Source organism: Cinclus cinclus, chromosome 7 (genome assembly GCF_963662255.1).
Source record: "Cinclus cinclus chromosome 7, bCinCin1.1, whole genome shotgun sequence".
Taxonomy (NCBI): domain Eukaryota; kingdom Metazoa; phylum Chordata; class Aves; order Passeriformes; family Cinclidae; genus Cinclus; species Cinclus cinclus.
The window spans coordinates 2,475,027-2,492,126 of record NC_085052.1 but is presented as its reverse complement, the minus strand read 5'-3'; the positions used below and the strand labels follow the sequence as shown (position 1 = coordinate 2,492,126).

The 17,100-nt window shown below is 42.5% G+C and overlaps 1 protein-coding gene across 1 annotated transcript in view; it reads left to right on the top strand.

The window, feature by feature from the left end:
* Positions 1-17,100, top strand: part of DOCK1 (dedicator of cytokinesis 1) — a 236,396-nt gene that overhangs the window by 46,792 nt on the left and 172,504 nt on the right. The window contains exons 25-28 of the mRNA XM_062496598.1: positions 2,136-2,206; positions 3,819-3,925; positions 9,618-9,745; positions 11,251-11,346. Of these exons, the coding sequence (XP_062352582.1) occupies positions 2,136-2,206; positions 3,819-3,925; positions 9,618-9,745; positions 11,251-11,346 (402 nt within the window). The remainder of the gene's footprint in view (positions 1-2,135; positions 2,207-3,818; positions 3,926-9,617; positions 9,746-11,250; positions 11,347-17,100) is intronic.

Genomic DNA, 17,100 nt, shown 5'->3' with positions numbered 1-17,100 from the left:
ATGAGGAATTGGAATCTTTGTCCAATGCTGATCAAGAGTGAAAAGTAATTAATTGAATTTCTTTAAATGGGAGAAAAAAAAAAACAAAACCCAAAACCAGATGCTTCTTTGTTTATTCCTGATGTTGTACGGCAAAACAAGAGCAGGGTTTATTTTTTTGTCTGCTGAATTTCATATTCCTCACTTATGCATTACAGTGTCCTGGGAACAACCAGCATTGCAATGGAGCTACTGCTCACAGAAAATCTCCTTCACTGCAGCTTGAACAGAGTAAGATCTACAGCAAGAGCTGCCCTTTTGCATGATTTAATACCAATAAAATTATTTTAGTAGCCTTTTGGCTTTGATAGAGATTTAATCTGGGGGCTGCACAGCCTCATAGTCTGATCGTCTTGTCACATGATCGAGCCAGCTGAGGTGGGAAATTGGAAAATACTCACTTCCACAATCTTTAAATCTCCAGAATTAAACTTTAATTGGTGTGTCCATAAAGCAGACCCTCAGTTGCTGCTAATTGTTGCAGCTAGAAGCTCTAAATGGCTGTTGTAAATAGTTTTACCCCACACTAGTTCATGGGAGCCATTCAAGTGTTAATTTTTATGCTCGGTGTGAAATTTTAATTCAAGATGTAAAATGCAAGCTCTCTTTTAAGATGTTACTAAACATTTATGGCTCCATGCACGTGAGCGATCAGCAAATAAACTCCCATTGCTGCCTGTGGTTCCTAACTGGTCACAGCTCCATTTGCAGAATTCCAGAGAATTCCAGCTCAGGAGTCCTTCCAGCAGATGTGGGGCTGTTTGATGATCCAGCTTGACAGCTTCAGTGCATTATCACTGAGAACTGGATGCTCTGAAATCTGCATCCAGCCCAGGGACAGGTTGGGAGTTCCCTTTGGAGAGGGGTCTTGGTGGCCTCTTGATGTTCTCCTTGGCTATCACCAGAGCATGGATTGGATGCTTTCAGGAGCTCTGGGGTTGGGTGTGGGATGTCAGGGCTTGTGGAAGGAAAGGGGAGTTCTTGGCAGATGAAGGAGAGGGTTTGTGTTCGCTCCTCGAGACTGTTCTCCTGTGGCTGTTCTGTGGAAACCCATGTAGAAACTCCTGTGGAAACCCATTCCCATCTGGGGATGGAAAATGTCTGTGTCCAGCCAGGGAGGGGCTGTAAATTACAATTACAAATAATTACATTTATTTCTCACATCTCAGAGTGACAAGAGGGGGTTGGATTGGAAAGATCTTAAAATTCATCCGTTCCCACCCCTGCCATGGCAGGGACACCTCCCACTGTCCCAGGTGCTCCAACCCCAATGTTCAACCTGGCCTTGGGCACTGCCAGGGGTCCAGGGGATCCACAGCTGCTCTGGGAATTCCATCCCCACCCTGCCAGGGAACAATTCCTGCCCAATATCCCCTCTAACCCTGCCTCATTTCAGGCAAAAAATACACTTATTAACAAAGAACTGGTGAGGCAGACAGGTCTGGCTGTTCTGGTTCATATTTCAGTTACTCTGGGCTTTTTTTCCTTAGTCTGGTGCTCAGTGCATGCAATAATTGCAGATTGTTCCTAAGAAAAAGATAAAATGAGTGAAAATTCCTACAAACAGTTAAAATATTAAACATCTGCTGTGTCTTCTGAGCTCTTTCATGTGCTGTGCAGTGGCAGCTGTGAGTTCAAGGGGAATTGGGAAGAGCCAGGGTTTTGTGAGTGGCTACCAAGAATTTACTGCAGGGAAAAAAATGCTAATTAGTTTTTTTCTTTGTTTAATTTTTAAGAAGTGGAGTGAAAATTAAACCCAAACAACTCCAGTGTGGCTGAGGAGGAGAATGACAAAGTGCTCAACAGAAGATGGGGATAAAGGGATTAGAGGAACTAAAATGTTTTGATAAAATGTTGGAAGAAGATTATAAATCTCTAATTCTGGTCTAAGTTTCCCCAGTTTATGAGCATTTCATGCCTCTGTTGTATTTAAAATCAGTTTAAAAGTTTAATTTTTGCTGGGTTTCAGCTCAAGTGTCACAGAAAGTGGTGGAACCAAAGCCACCTCGTCACGGGTGATTCTCTTCTTGCAGTCTTTGCATCACCTTTAAACACATTAATTTTGTTAATTTGGGTGTTTTTTTTTTTTTTTTTAGGGGGCAGCACTTAAATACTTGCCAGCAATTGTCAACGATGTGAAATTAGTGTTTGATCCCAAGGAGCTCAGGTGAGTGGAGTCAATTAAGCGGGGAGTGTTAATTTTATGTAGATATTTATAAAGATATATATAAAATATGCACACAGATATATAAAACACATATAATATATACATAACTATAGAACCATACACTGTATATTTAACTGTTACTACCATCTATATGCTATATATAAAGATACAAAAAAATGTAGAAATATATATACTGAGACAGTAAAATATGGATTGCCTGAGGAGTTTTATCCCTTTGCTTTTATTAAATTTTTTTTTTTGGTCCCTTGCAGGTATTTTTAAGGGTTGCACAAAGGGCCTGGTTTTAAAAAATATCTAACAAATACCTTACAAACTTTGCAGTACAATTAGCAAGAGTTATTAATCAGGCAACTGCCATCAAAACTCTTAAGCTGGATTGTGATGTTTCACTCTTTAAAGTATAAATTTCATGTAAATAATAAAATAATAAATAATTCAGTGAACCCTGTTGCTGGATCGATGTCTCAGTAGCTCTTGAACATGGCAGTGTTGCTAGAAAATAAAAAGGACAATAAGAGGATTTTTAAGGAAAAAAAAAAAGCAATGGAAAAACTAAATAAAAACTGGTATTTCAGCAGAACTTTTAGCTTAAAGTGAATAAAATCTTTTTATTTTTCATGGTGCTGTTACAAACTGAAAAAACCCCCACATTTTAAATCTGATTTTACTGCACAAAGCCTTCTAAATTTTGTCTGGTTTTTATTCCTATGGTCTTGATGTGTCAGAAGGAGGAAAAGAGGTAAAGTAGGGATACAATAAATCAAATATAATCTTAGTCTAACGTTCTGGTGGGCTGAGGAACCTGGCATTTACCTTTTGCTTGCCTGGACTGTGAAGTATTTTACATTTACATTTCCCTGGGTTTAGCAAGTCCAGATTTGTAGGGTTTGTGGACTAAATAATGATTTTGGTATGTGACACGAAAATACCTGGAGAAAGAGAGAGGAAAATGCAAGGCTTAGCCTGTTTTACCCCAAATATTGCATTTTTTCTGTGGTATTACCAATACAAATTGCAGTTAAATACTGGGATTAATTCAGTTGAGGTTGACTTCTCATTAGGAGTGAAATCTCGATAGGAAAAGCAACGAACCCAAGATTTTAAGAACTGATGCAGAATTACTTAAAAGTCCTGTCAGTGTTAGGTGGGAGCTCAGCTGATGAGTGTGATGGTGCCTTATCCTAAAATGTTCATTTCTGGGGTTTTTAATTTTTTTTTTTGTTGTTGTTGGTAGCTTACAGTGCTAATTCTCACCTTGTTTTTGGCATCCATAATCACAAATGTGCTGATTGACGTGAGGCAAGGGAAATTTGAGACCTAAAACCTCAAGTGAAACACAGAGTCTAAAACTGAGATAAAAGGGAGGGGACAAAAGAAGTGACACAGGAGGGAGGGGACAAAAGAAGTGACATGAAAAGTTAAATTTGTTGGAAACTATTCATGATTCTCTGATGGTTTTTTTTCCTTTATATCTCAAAAAAATAGAGTTTGCTCATGCCAAAGCATGAAGTTGTGTCCGGTTCTTTATTCCTGGATGTTTTCCCTTGGCTGGGGGGAGTTTAATGGTTTTTTTCTTTCCCTGTGTGTGCAGCAAGCTCTTCACAGAGTTCATCCTGAACGTGCCCATGAGTCGTTTGACCATCCAGAAGCTTTACTGCCTCATCGAGATCGTGCACAGCGACCTCTTCACCCAGCACGGTGAGCAGCCACAATTCCAGCCTTCATTCCCTGCCCCAGCCCTCTGCCTTGTCCCTCCTGCCCAGCCCTGTGGAGCCTGGGACACGCTCAGGGTGTTCCACTGGAAGGACAAGGTGGAAAATGCAAACTCAGACTGGTTTGGGTGGGGAGGGAAGAGCCCGTCCAGTGCTGCCCTCTGCTTGGTGGGCACCTTCCACTGTTGGAGTTAGCTCCAAGAAAAGTGCAGAGGGTCGTGGCTGTGGGAAAACCTTTTAATAGTAGTGAGTAAAAATCACCCCCAGAATCCTCCAGTTCCAGTATGTTCATCATTGCCAGAAAGTTCTCTGCTTCCCTTGTTATCATTGGTTCCTTTTTGCTGCAATAATTTCAATATTCCTAATCGTCCTTCTTTATTGGACCCCCTCCCTAAATTCTGCCCTAATTCCTCCCCTCCTCCAAGTTTATAAACACCCCTGCCATGCCCTAACCCCTGCTTTGGTCCATGTGCTCTCGTGCATGGATCAAGCCTCCCTGTACCATCTTTCCTGGCTCCTTCAGTACAGACTGTTCAGCTTGCTGGTTGTTTTGTTCCACTATTAAAGATATTTTTAGTTCCCAAGCAATCAAATCAGATTTGCTTTCTGTATAAAATCACAGAGTTCAGTGAAGCCTCTGACCCTGATAGCTGGGCCAGGGTCAGGGACTACATTCCACTCTGCCAGGCTGCTCCAGTCCTCACCCAGCCTGGCCTTGGGCACCAGAAAATTAGCAAAATCCTGACTGGCACTGCAGGTTACAGGTGGTCAAGAAGCAAAAGTGCAAGGTTACAACAAAACTCACGGTTTGTTTTTCAGAAGGGCACGGAGCAGCCACGTTGTTGACCTCCGTTGTAACTCTTTGCTGGGCTTTATTAAAAGTCATGAATTCAGCTTTTGTGCTCGGTGACCTGGTGGGGAAATGGAGGTTTTTGATGTCCCCTCTGCCTTGAAGCTGTTCCCTGGCTGAAGGCAAGCAGCACAGAAACCTTTCAGAGGGTGCTGCTCAGCCATGCCTTACTTTCTGCTTTCCCATTAATGGGCCAGGGAAAGATAAGTTCAGGCACTTGTCCCACAGATTTCCTCCTTTGAGATGAAGCACTGGATTCTTTTTCAGGCTGGCTGCAGGTTAAACTGGCCCAAAGAAAGTGTTTGTGTGTTGCCAGGGAAAGTAATGAAGGGAGCAAATTAGGCACTGGTGCAATGGAGAGGAGATCTGCAAGGATTCTGCTCTCAGATCACAGAAGCTGAGACCACTGAGCGCTGCTAAAACAAATTTTGCTGGTTCTACTTTAAAAAAAATCTTGGTGGGTTGGCATTGTGGTGTTTTTGTAGCACTCTTACAATTTCTGAAAAACAGTTTGCCACCTGTCACCATGTGTAGAAATTTGGTAGAAACAGCGAGTGCAGACTTTTATCTTCACTTCTGAAATGATTTGAAATATTCAGCCCTTAAGTGTTGGATTTTCCAGAAGTAAAAAGGGGAATACAGGTGGAGTTGCTGGTGTTGTGGCCTGGGTAAAATGGTGTCCCCAAGAATAATTTAATTTCCTGGGTAGAGCTGTGCATCAGCGTTACTCATTTGCTCCACTCATTCTTAGGTCGCTTTGTAATAATTTTCCCTTCTTCTGGCTGCTCTCAGGTTGCCAGGACTTTGGGGCAGAAGTCAGTATTATCAGGGATCATCCTTTACTCTCCTGGGGAGGAAGAAACGAGATAACTCAGATAAAAGAAGTACTTGAATGTAAATCACACACCTGAGAAAGGCTGGAAGGGCACGTGGTGAATTTACCATTTTAATCTTTGCCCTCCCTTATTGAAACAGTTCTATTTTCAGAGGGGGAGGTAGGACTTGTGTGTGGCTGGGTTGTTTTTTTGAACAAACTGACTCCCAAACTCAGCCCTTCAGGGTGCAGGGAATGCTGTAGTCCAACATTACTGGACTGCTGAGAAATGCAAGTGGATCTGTTTTAAGGGGAGGGTGATTAATCAGGGCTCAGACCAGGTTTGCTGACAGAACAGTGCTGCTTAATGGCTGAGATTTTATCAGGAGGCTCCAAGCAGGGTTTTCCTGTCACTGCCTGTTAGAAATGTCTTAAATCCTACAGCCTTTGGTCTGGCTGGGATGGGGATTCCAGGCAGGAGCACTGACCCAAACCACTGTGGGATTCCCATGGATGTCTGGGGTTTTTTATTCACTAAACCAAGTGTCCCCTGAAAAGTTTCTCTTGCTGTTGGTGTCACAGAGCCCCAGACTGGTTTGGGTTGGGATGGACCCCAAATCCCACCCAGTGCCACCCCTGCCATGGCAGGGACACCTCCCACTGCCCCAGGGTGTCCCAACCTCAATGTCCAACCTGGCCTTGGGCACTGCCAGGGATCCAGGGGCACCAACAGCAAATCTGGGAATTCCATCCCAGACAGGAATTCCCAGTTCCCAATATCCCATTTATCCATCCCTGCCCTCTGGCAGTGGAAGCCATTCCCTGGGTCCTGTCCCTCCATCCCTTGTCCCCAGTCCCTCTCCAGCTCTCCTGGAGCCCCTTCAGGCTCTGAGCTCTCCCTGGAGCCTTCTCCTCTCCAGGTGAGCACCCCCAGGTGTCCCAGCTTTTCCTCATGGGAGGGATTCTCCACCCCTCTGATTTTTCTCACCATAATTCTACATCATGACCATTTTCTGAAGTTCGTGTCTGAAACCTCAGTTGTGCTGGGAACCTTTCATAAACATTCAAATTCACTTGAAAATGAATCAAACCCCTATCCACAGCCTTTTTAAAATTTAAATTTTCCTGTCCCTTGCTCTGTGGGTTGGAGTTCATTACTAAAATGTTCCCTGCCCTTCCCTCTTCTCACTGGTTCAGGAATTTTAAACTGATAGGGAATACTTTCATATAAGCTGTCAACTAATGCTGGATCCTGTCGCACAAATGAGATTTTCTTTTCTGGAAGCAATATGCACTACTGGATTGTGGACTTAAGGAAAGCTGGCAAATGCACAGAAAATTTCATCAGCCTGTTTCTGATGGAGCAAAAAAGGCTCTAATTCTGTGCTTAGAGAGGTCAAGGAAGATATATTTGTGTCTCCAGAGGAATTAAAATTCAAAATACGTGAATTTGTGACGCTTGAAGGATTTGGGGGTGAGAGGGGTGGGTGTGTGAAGCAGTTTGCTGAAGCATTTTGCTGTAGTGAAGTTGTTGAGTGATGGATGATTCAGTGGGAAATCTGGAGAGTTTGGGACCTTGCATCAGACTGGAATCTAGTAGTGGGGTTTGTGTATCTTTAAAAAAAAAAGTAAAATGTAGTTTTTATATTTATTTTACTCATACTTATTAACACCAATATGAATATGTTGTAATTATATAAATAGCATTTCCATATGGAAGTAGATGCATACATAAGTAACATTTATCCTTACCACCATATAATAATATACTATATGTAATCTTATATGTAATTTTTGCTCCACTACTTAAAAATGAAACAAAAAGGCATAAATATAGTTTTTCCCTGAGTGTGGAGCGGTTTAATAATAATTTAGTGGACATTTTCAGTGCTCATGGTTGGGAGTTAAATCAAGTGTCCTATCCTTGCAAAAGTCAAGGTTTTGGTTTATGTAAACAGTGATTTGTCTGATTTGTTTTGTCCTGTGGAGTTGTTTGGATTCGCTGTTGCTTTGTTTTCCAAATGACTTCCAGCTGATTGCCAAGTGAGCTGTGGAGCTTCTGTAGTTTGAAAGAGAGAATCCAGGGATTTTTCCATGGGGAATTTGAGTCTATTGAATATTAGTAGACAACATCCAGCATTTATAAGAGATCTTACTGTTCAGTTATGACTCAACTCATAAGCTGTGAAGTGAAAACAAAGTTACTGAGCACAGGTTAAGTTTCTCTGGCCACATGAACAAAATGAACCATAAAATAAATGCATTTATCAGCATCCCAAGAAACGAAATGATTTTATTGACAGAAATTTATGGTGTGTATTCACCTTCCAGTGTCTGTTGATTGAAGGCTTTCCTTGGGTGCTGCTAATTGATCATTCCTGCTGAGCACCCTTTGGTACAGATGAATTTTGATTCTTGAATTTGATGAATTCACCACGGGTCAGACTTGGCTGTAGAGCAGATGTGGAGTTATCGTTGTCTGTGTTCATTGTGCAGCAGATCCTGAGCTGGCTTGGGAGCAGGAGTGGATGTCCTGGACCATGAAGGTTCCCCATTAATCAGGGCTGGAAGGTGTCTGTGGCAGGCAGGGTGATGAGGGTTCCCCTTTCCTCCTCTGCTTCCAGGTGATCAGTGCAGAGTCAGCCAGCTCAGTGTTTGTCTGAATAATTCATAGCAAAGATGCTCTGAAAATCTCTTCTTCTTGTGGGGGGTGTCAGCACAGCCCTGGGCTGGTGAAGCATCACAGACTCATGGAATGGTTTGGGTTGGGAGGGACCTTAAATCCCATCCAGTGCCACCCCTGCCCATGGCAGGGACACCTCCCACTGTCCCAGGGTGTTCCAAGCCCAATGTCCAACCTGGCCCTGGGCGCTGCCAGGGATCCAGGGGCAGCCACAGCAAATCTGGGAATTCCATCCCAGCCCATCCCCACCCTCACAGCCAGGAATTCCTGTCCAGTATCCCATCCAACCCTTCCCTCTGGCACTGGGATGCCATTCCCTGTGTCCTTCAGTCAATATTGTCTCCTGCCAGGGTGTAGTGCAGAGCCAGGAGATCCCCCTGAGCTGCCTGAGCCCCCTCAGTTGCTCCCCATCTCCCTTGGCATGACCCTGTGGAGTCCCCAGCCCATTCCGTTTCCCCCCATGTTTATGTCCAGCCCCAGGCGGGAGCTGAGGAGCTCTGTCAGCTCCACCCGAGGGACTGCCGTGTTCTGTGCTGGTTGTGCAGCTGCAGACCAAGCACTGGGACAAATCAGTGGTTTTCCCTTTCTCACAATTGCAGCCTGAGTGCCTCCCCCATTGATCAGAGCAGCCCCAGCCGGGAGCGGAGGTGACTCGGGTATTAACCTGATCTCTGTCCCCTCCCTGCCCCTGGGGCTTGGCAGGGCTGGCAGACGTTCTCAGCCCTCTAATTAGGGGCCTTTTAAGTTAGGAAAGACTGATTCACCTGGCAGGCTTTGCAAAGACACGTTCTGTGCCTTTCCTGGAGTGCTCAGCAGCTGGGCTTTGGGGTTCTTCCCCTCCCCTGCCTTTGGGGACAGCTCACATTGCACGTCCCCTCTGCCCTGTGGGTTCTGCTTCAGCTGCTCTTTCCTCTCCGTGTTCACCCCAAATTCAGGGAGCGGTGAAGTTTCCCAAATGCTGAGGCACAAGGCTGTGCTCGCAGAGCAAATCTGCACAACCAAGCTGTTCATTGGGCTGGCATTTATATGGCTAATTAGTAATTAATTTTGACCTGGTGGTTCCCTCTGTGTGAGAACAGTCTGAGTACTTGAGCAAGGAAGGGGGATTCTTTTTATTTTATTTTTTTTTAATAGTAGGAGCAAATGGTCAAATGTTGGATAAGTTCAGAGGCAGAAATTTTTGAGGTGAGGTGAGGTTTTGTTTGAAAAGCTGGAAGTTAATTTGTTTTTCCTGATTTTTTTTTTTTTTTTGTGTGTCTTATGTAAGCACTGAAGCACATCAGCCTGAAGGCCCTGAAAGCTGTGTTTGTAACCTCATGTTTTGTGTGCAGACTGCAGGGAAATCTTGCTGCCAACAATGACAGACCAGCTCAAGTATCACTTGGAGAGACAAGAAGATTTGGAGGCTTGCTGCCAGTTGCTGAGTAACATCCTGGAAGTGCTCTACAAGAAAGATGTGGTGAGTGCAGGGTGGCTCTGTGACGAGTAACGCTTCACAGAAATTCATTTAGTAATGTGAATTAAGCAGGTAATTCCTGAAACTTTAGATTTTTGTTTTGCTTTTATGTAACATCCTAACCAGGCTTTTCTAGCTCTTAGAAACACAGTTTGCCAGTGCTGGGGATGTGTTGTGTGGTATCTCACACATCCCATCCAGCACAGCACTTGTTTCTCAGGCACATTCAGTACAGCTTTTCTGGTTAGGTAGTGAATAAATAAATAAATATCCTTAGGAGTTAAGCCTTCCTCATTTACTGTTCCTGGCCTTTTCCAGATGGAAAATGCTTTCTTTTGGTGGTTTTTCTTTTCTCCCACGGGCATTTTGGGAAATATGCATTTGAGTTGTATTGTTGCTGACATGGTTCCCAGACGTGCAGCGTGTGTAACATCTTTTTTTTTTTTTTTTTTTTTTTTGCATAATAGTCTCCTTTTTTGCTCTCTTTTGACCTCAACAGACATACAAATATTGGTGCTTTGCCAGAGAGCTGTAGTGATTTGATGTTCTCCTAAAATTTGGGCTGCTGCTGCTGCCTGAACTTTCAGTGCTGTATAGAATCATACACTAATTCAGCTGGAAAGGACCTCAGGGGTCAGCTACTCATATCCTCTCGGGCGTCTTATTTAATTATGATTTTTTGGGGGGTTTGCACTGGTTTTGTTTGTTTTTGGCAGTAGCTCTGTGTGGCTGCTTCAGAGAGGGGGGGGTTATTTTACAAGAGGAATTTGGTTCTGGCTGCTTGGCTGCTTTTGTCTCCGTGGTAGGAACTCACCTGCAGCTCCACCCTCTCCCAGGCTGATCCTGGCAGCAGGACCAGTTCCTGGGGGAGTTTGTGCTGCTGTGATGGATTGTCCTTCAAATATGCAAATCTATTTTTCATCCATAAAGTAAAAGATAGAAGTAAAGCATGTCTGTGTCTTTCTCCTTGTTGTGTTTTTGGCTTGATTTTTTGCCCATCATTCTGTGTGAAGTTTCTGCACTTGTCCTTAAAAGCTGCTTGGAATAAATATTTCATTTTTACTCTTTCAAAAGTAGGGGTAGATTTCTTCTAATACTGACTGAAATTGGCAGTTCCTTAATGAGAGTTTTGCTTTGCTTTTTCTCTTCCTTTTAATTGAGCTGTTGCAGAACAGCCCCCCTCCAATCTGGTAATGCTCGTGGGGGTTTGATGTTGGAGAAATGACTTTGGGGAAGAAAAGTAATGGGTACCTAAATGTCACAGGCTGCATTTCCAGGGTCTTGGCTTTTTCACTGACATTGTAACAGCACACCTTAATTTATCAGTAATGTGTATTACCAAAATAACACTTGGTTAAAGTGGGAGACCCATTCCTTCCTTTTGATGGACAGCAAGTGATGTTTTATTTAATTTTCACCAGACAGGTGGGTTGAAGAGCAGCACAGATGGTTCAGTTGTGTTGTTGTCTGCTGTTTGTAGTTATCACTGATTTATTCCTTGTCCTCAGGGCCCCACACAACGCCATGTCCAGATCATCATGGAGAACCTGCTGAGGACAGTGAACAGAACTGTGATTTCCATGGGACGGGACTCAGAGCTCATTGTGAGTAAACTCAAACACCTCTGGCACATCTTCCTGAACCTGCCTGTAATAAGATTGCAATCCCAGGTGACCCAAAGCAATCAAAACCTCTTCTCTCTCTCTCTGTGTGTGTGCTCAGGAAGCTGGAAAGCACTACCTGGTAATTCTGCTGTGGTTGACACAGGGGAAGAGCAAAAAAGCTTGAAAAGTATCTGTCAGCAGGTGATTAGCCAGGATTGATATCTGTGTGCACCAAAGTGATGTAGTATTGGTAATTAGCCAGCTGAGAAGTGTGGATATGAGATTTGGCTGTTGTTACTGCATTACAAGCATTTACTTGTCTTTTTGACTTAAACTGAGATAAGCAAAGTAAGTGTTCAAATGACTGAAGAACAGAGGCCAAAATTATGTTTAGAGGGAAGACTGATACAAGTGACCCTATTGACTGCAATTTTAGAGCCTTATACCTGAGTTTTTCCACAGTTAATTAATATTGGACTAACTAATGAAAGAAATAGCAAGGCCTGCTGATGTCTGAGGTGGGGATAGATCTGAGTGTGCTTCTGGGAGTGTCTCTGTATGTTTGCCTTTGCCTTGTATTCTTCCTTAGCTGTCTGCATCTGGCAGCTGATCTGTCCAGGTCTGTGCTGTGTCTGAGCACTTGTCCCTCAGTCCTGCATCAGTTTGGGTCAGTTGGGCTCAATGCACTGATTTCTTACCTCGGGGTTAATTGTTACTCAGACAGATGAGTCCATCACCAACTTGGTGTTTTGGTCTCTTCTTTGCTTCCCAATTTAAATTCTCCCTGTAACTGAACACAGTGATACTTGACTTTTACAGGGCTCTGTGTCCTCAGCACATGTTCCTTACCTCCTGTGCCCATTTCCTTGGCATTTGGGAGTGCTTGTGTTGGCAGATCTGCTGCAATTTCATTTTGTCTTTGGTGCATCATCCACTGACTTTTAGTTTTGATCTTCCTCTGGTATCACTTTGGCTGCTGTTGTAAGGAAGGGATGATGAATCTCCAGATCCATTGTTTGGAGCAAGAAGCGACAGAATCCCAGGATGGTTTGGGTTGGAAGGACCTTAAAGCTCATCCCATCCCACCCCTGCCATGGCAGGGACACCTTCCACTGTCCCAGGTTGCTCCAAGCCCCAGTGTCCAACCTGGCCTTGGACACTTCAGAGATGGGAATCCACAGCCTCTGTGGGGAAATGATTCCAAGGAGATCATTCCTACAGAATATTCCAGTGCTGGGATGCAGTAACAGTGCAAGGAAGTCCAAAGAACTGTGTGTTACTTTAACTTCCTCATTTTCAGGCTGAATGTGAGTTAATTATTGTTTTGATGAACGTGATTCATGTGATACTTAGCAATGTTAATTATGCCTTTTGCAGTTAGCAGAGTAGATTTGAAAACTTGTGTGTGTGTGTTTGAACTCAGAACAGTGATACTGAAGATCTGCATTGTGCTCATGAGCACAGCCTCTATAATCAGTAATGAACACTGAGATTTCAGGGTATTTTTAATGAGTGCTTACTCCTACCTTACAATGCAGCCTTTGCTGAACAGGTTCCCCTGTTAAATAACCAGCCACAGCTGATTTTTGTGGTGTCAGCACAGTAGTAGGAGTAAAATTAGTAATAATAATTAAGAAGCGCAGCCTGACTTCTCTTGGATCAGATATGGGTTGAAATGATGCAGTGACTTTTCTTTTCTTAGTTTTACCTGTAGTAGAGAATTAACCATACAGGGTGACTGGAAGGAAGGAATTTGAAATACCTGACAGAGTCCAAGTAATGAGAATTTCTTTAAAAGAAGTAACATACAGGACATAACCAGTTTTTTTATTCTATGAATATAACTGTGTTGGTGTCCTAAAGCTGGCATGTTTTCTTCTTGGAAACATACTCAGTGGGTGACACCATCTCCATCCAAAACCTGATGTTGCATGATGCAGTTTATGGGCAGTGGAGGAATGTCAAGGATTTAAGTGCTCAAGTGAAAAGTTTTAATTACAGGATGAGCCTTTTCTACAGCTTCGAACTGGAAGGATTCTCCCCTTTGGCTTTGCACATTTGGTTTTAATTTTTTTCCTCCTTAAACACAAATTCCTTGATAAAATCAAAAGCAAGCTTTGTCCTATTCCTTCAAAAGAGAATTACCTTGAAATAAGAGACCAGTTCAAGGAGAAGAAGCAGGTATTAAGTAAAATGAAGTATAAATAAGTGTAGAATCTGATTTGATGATAATTTTGGTAGCAAAAGAATTTTTAATCCTCCTTGGTTTGTACTGTTTTTCCCTCTGTAAGTCTCACTGTTGGTTTTCCTTGTTCAATTTGCTGAGTAGAAGATTCTGTTGTTATTATTGGTATTTGTTTTATATAATTTTATATAATGATTCTGTTATTAATCCAGGATGCAGCCTGAGGGTGCTGAGCTGTGTCCTGCTGCTCCAAACTGCTTGGTTTGGGTTAATTTTGCTCCTGGCACAATGAGAAGTCACCTGGAAAAAAAACCCAAAAAAGCCACAAAACCTTTCCTACCGAAGAACACGTTGCCTGAGGAAAAAATAAATTGAGTAAACTTCCTTGAGCCTTTGGAAGGGTGGTTTAAAACTATTTCCTTGCTTTCCTGGTGGCTTTTGGACAATGTTGGGTTCCATGTGAGGCAACACCTCAGCCTCCTGCAGCAAATGAGGACAGAGCAGGCTCGGTGGCAGCCCCAGGACGATCCCTGGCAGCACCTTGGGAGGTGCCTCAGTTCCAAAGGCAAGGAAAGCAAGCTCTTCCATTTCTGAAAGGAAATCTCCTGGGCTAGGAGAAGATTGGGGTTGGAACAAGATGGTCTTTAAGGTCCCTGCCAACCCAAACCATTCCATGTTCCCGTGGTTTTAACTTGCAAGAGGGTGTTCTTGAGGAGAGTAGCTCTGGAAAACATCTGGAGGTGTATGGGGAACAAAGTCAGTACTCTGAGCAGGGAAAAGGGGTTATTTTGGATATTGAGGGGTGTGAGAAGGAAGAACTGGACAGGACTTTGTGGTGTTGGTGATGAATGGGACCTTCTCCACTTTGCTGCTTTCCCCTCTGTGCTTTGGGATGAGGATGAGGTGAAACCAGGACAGAAATGATGCAGGAACCATCAGGAGGAGCAAAAGGGGCTTGTGGAATCTGGCTGAGGTTTCTGAGAAGGGGAATCTCTGTGGGGTGCAGGTGACACCTGGCACAAGGAGAGTGACAAGGGTTGTGTAGAGCAGAGTGGCACTGATGAGCAAACTCTGGATAATCAATCGATTAATCAATCAATCACCGTGGTGCATTGTCCACCTCTTGGCACTTCCAGGCTGGGATCAGAGTTATTGATGGTCACAGGAGACTTTTGGTGCTGCAGTTGTTTATTCTGGAGTTGAATCTGGATGTAAATTATCTTCCTGTGCCTTAAATTCTGTCCAGGTCAGTTTTCATGGATTCCAAAATGTTGGGGAGAAAACCTCGTTTTCCTCACCAGATTTCTTCCATATAAAAATACTTTGCTTTATTGAGTCACATGTTTTCTTCTCTTCCAAAATAATTTGAAATTACATATTGCAAGCTAATTTCACTGAAACTGAAGTGGTATTTGGATGGTGGCCATGATTTTATTCCATTTTATTTACTGAGCTTTTTTGGTGCTGTCAAACCATCTCTGTTGCATTCCCTACCAACATTTATGGGAATGAGCTGCACTCACCTAAACAAATGGACACATTTGTAGCACTCCAGTTATTTTAATGAATCACAGATGGCTTTTATGGAATATTAAAAATCTTCATGCAGTCCCTTTTTGTTCTCCCAGACAAAATGGTGTTGGTGCAGTTGGGTTTTTAGTGGCAGCCTGGTTCAATTCCAGCTCAATTCTAGAAGCAATATATAATATGTGGTAATACAGAGGTCCTGGTATAATCTAACAGCTGACTTGGTTGGGAAGTTCATGAAAATTACCTTATTTGATTGGAAAAAAAATAATTTAACCATTAAAACATCGAGTGGAATTAAAGGCATGGACAGTGGTTTTGCATTTTAGGCAAGAAAAAGCAAACACTTTGTACCCATAGTAGGATTTTCCAGTTTTAATCATATATATTTTTTTTCAGTTTATCTTGTTTTTTTAAAAGTATATATTTACAGTTCTTTTTGCTTTTAATCTTTAGGAAGCCAAGTGCTACTCACAGGAATAGAGTTTTCCTCATAGTTCTAAACCAAAGAATGCAACTGTTGCTGTGTGGAAATTGTAAGGACTCAGCAAAGAGCAAGGGATATAAAATCACTGCAGTATTTATTGGCTAAAAAGTATTTTGAAGCAGGAGATGGGAGAAGTGCAGCTAGAAAATCAGTGTATGAAGTGCAGGGGACTGCTAGTGAATCCAGCAAAGCCACATTGAAAATAAAAACCTATTTTCCTCATTGGAACCTCCAAGATCTTCTACATGAGGGTGAAAATAGCTCTGTCACATTGAACTAAAAGCTCTAAAGAATTAGGTTTTGTTTTCTTTTTCCTCTTGGTGTCTATCTAACCTGAGCCTGAGTGATTCTAAAGGCAATACAATTATGATACATTTTACACACTTGCAAAAACATTTTATTACAAAGTACATCGGAGGGGACCAGAGAACACCAGATGTCAGTTGGAAGCAAGACTCTATGGTAATGTCAGCTTTCCCCAGGTTTAAAAAAATGTAAAAAATTAAAAATTTGCAACTTCTTAAGAAAATAGCCTGGACATGTACAGAACACGCCGTGAGAACTTTCCCTTTGAGCTCTTTGTTTCTCCAGCTGGAGTTTCTCCCTCTTTTCCCATGATCCAGGAGCTCTGGATCAGTCAGGAGCCACAAACAGGTCGGGTTTGTGGCAGGGTCCCTGCACACACAAAGATACTGAGGGTGGCACTGAGGATCTGGGAATTGATTGCCATGGAGAGTTGCTTGCTTTAATTTCTTTTAAAAACCCCAAACACTAGGCCTGTTAGCATGGAGGAGTGGATTAGTTATTAATGTTATTCTAATAATGAATACTGCTGTATTTTCCTTGTTCTGTCCATTTTTGAGTTTCCTTTCTGCTTAGAAGGGAAAAGAAATATTTTTTTGTTTGGAAATATTTGGGTTTCTAAGCCATGTTACATGGGCTGTCTTGTAAACAGTTTTATATTTTAGTTAAAAGCCCCATGTTTCATGTATTTTATATTGTTTTTTCCACATGAAGCAGTGGCACTTCCTTCCTGGTGCACAGGATCACCTTCCTAATCCTTCAACTCCCACCTGAGGATTTCAGGACTTGCTTCTGTGCAAGAGCTCATAGCCCTTGTGAAGATTTACTGCAAATATTGAGCTGGCCATAGGTGTCTTCTGCATTTCTATTCCCTTTTTAATGTGCTTTTCTTGTTCTTTGGGGTAAAAAAAAAAAAAAAAATTATTTTCCTCCAGTTTCCTCTCAGGAATAAACTGGATGCTGAACTAAGAGAAGAAATGGTGTAAAAGAAAAACACACTCCCCCAAATTTTTAGAATGAGCAAATTAATGATCATGGTCCTTGCACCTAAAGGCTGAAGCATTTCCTGCTGCTACAGGGGATGCAATTTCAAACCCAGTTTGGCATATGACACTCAAATTATCTGAAATCTCTAGGGAAAAATCCCAAACCAAAACAAAGGACAAGATTCCCACTCCCTGGCTGCTTCTAACATGAGGAATTTTTCCACCAGTGGTCATTTTAGATGCAAGTTTAATGACAGTAACAAATA